The sequence below is a fragment of the Linderina pennispora genome (assembly GCF_002104995.1).
Source record: "Linderina pennispora strain ATCC 12442 chromosome Unknown DL89scaffold_115, whole genome shotgun sequence".
Taxonomy (NCBI): Eukaryota; Fungi; Kickxellomycota; class Kickxellomycetes; order Kickxellales; family Kickxellaceae; genus Linderina; species Linderina pennispora.
Window position 1 is genome coordinate 21,070 of NW_024468363.1, and position 1,747 is coordinate 22,816.

The 1,747-nt window shown below is 60.3% G+C and overlaps 1 protein-coding gene across 1 annotated transcript; it reads left to right on the top strand.

The window, feature by feature from the left end:
- The first annotated feature begins 544 nt into the window (after positions 1–544).
- Positions 545–1,358, top strand: DL89DRAFT_42484 (uncharacterized protein). The gene has a single exon (XM_040891648.1). The coding sequence runs from the start codon at positions 637–639 to the stop codon at positions 1,267–1,269; it is 633 nt and encodes a 210-aa protein (XP_040739194.1). The 5' UTR covers positions 545–636; the 3' UTR covers positions 1,270–1,358.
- Positions 1,359–1,747: the final 389 nt, after the last annotated feature.

Here is a 1,747-nt window from a genome sequence, read left to right on the forward strand (position 1 = left end):
TCTGTGGAGGAGGTCGCTGCTGTTCAGCCCGCTGCTGAGTCTGAGACCAAGGAGGAGGTTGAGAAGCAAGCTCCGGATGTTTCTGCAGCAGTCGATGCTATTGGCGAGGATCTGAAGGAGGTGTCTATCGAAGGACTGAGAAGACTGAGAAACCCAAGGAGAAGGCGAGCGCGGAGGCAGACAAGGAGACCGCCGAGGCTGAGCCTGCGACTGAGAACACGAAGGCCTCAAAGAAGGCGCCCAAGCAGGCTGCTGCCAAGACCAAGAAGGCCGCCGCTATTCCCAGCGCAATTCAGACCAGCAAGCCAACTGAGCCAAAGTCTCCGACTGCCTCAGTCCCAGCCACTCCGTCCACCCCGGTGAGCCCCGCCCCGTGGTCCAAGACGGCGTCGGCCAAAAAGCAGCCCAAGAAGTCGCTGCTGCAGATCCAGCAGGAGGAAGAGGAGGCCATGAAGAAGCGCCAGAAGGCCGAGAACCAGCAGCGGGCCAAGCTGATGTCGACCCGCGGTTTTGGCTCCAGCTACGCCGAGCGCCTCAACAGCAGCGCCGGATCCGCGTCTGGCACGCGCTCGCTGGCCGAGATCATGGCCGAGCAGTCCAAGGAGTCGGAGGCTGTTGCTGCTGTCAACGCTGCAAATGCTGCCGCTGCCAACGTGGCTGCTGTTGCCAGCGCCCGTGCCAGCGCAGCCGCCGCCGAGGCCCGCAATACACCGATCGTCACTCCTGACCGGTGGTCCTGCCTGGGGCAACGCCTCTGGATCACCCACTACCTCAGCCCTCTCGCTCTCGGCTGCCGCCAGCCCGATCGCCGCTAAGAGCCCTATTGCTGCCAAGCCAGCCACTGCAGCCAAGGTGGTCGTCAGCAGCCTCGGTCCCGCTCTGCCGTCTATGGACTTCCTCGAGTGGTGCCACTCGCGTCTGAGCGGTCTGCGGGGCATCGACGCCAACAAGTTCATTGAGATGCTGCTGACGTTCCCGCTGCACGCGCCCGAATCAACGCTCGAGATTATTGCTGAGCAGGTGTACGCGTACTCGACCACTCTTAACGGCCGTGCGTTTGCCGAGGACTTCTGCCGCCGCCGTCGCGCCGACCACACCGCTGTGAAGCACGGAAAGCTGAGCAGCGCGCCGGCCAACTGGGGCCAGATCGTGGGCTTCAGCAGCGCTAGCCGCTCCAAGGGCCGTTATAACGAGGACACGGTCCGCTCGGCGGGACCAGCTGCTGGCGGCGACGAGTTCTTCCAGGTCGTCAAGAAGGGCCGCCGCTGAAAATCATGTGGCCGATTTTTCCATAGTTGCAAGCTTCTGTTTTGGCCAATACACAAGCCGTTTTGCAAGCGCTGCAAGGATTCTCCCCCTCTCGTACCTTTGTCGTCCAATTTCGTCTCCTTTTTTCCTACACACATTCTACATAGAGCCCAGCCATGGTAAGGAATTCAGTGGGCACGAAGCGCGCAGTATTGCCTAGCAGAGATACCAAACATGCACATGGCTTTCTCCTAGCTAAACGTATCGGACACATGCCTTGGTAGATTCGCTTTATCCTGGTTCAGAACCGACAGGGCAAAACGCGGCTGGAAAAGTGGTACCAGACGTACACAGAGCAAGAGCGGCTGAAGCTCAAAGCCGAAGTGCACCGCACAGTCGCCTCGCGGGACCAGAAGCACCAGTCGAACTTTGTCGAGTTCCACAACCACCGTGTCGTATACCGGCGCTACGCAGGCCTGTTTTTCTGCTTCTGCATTGA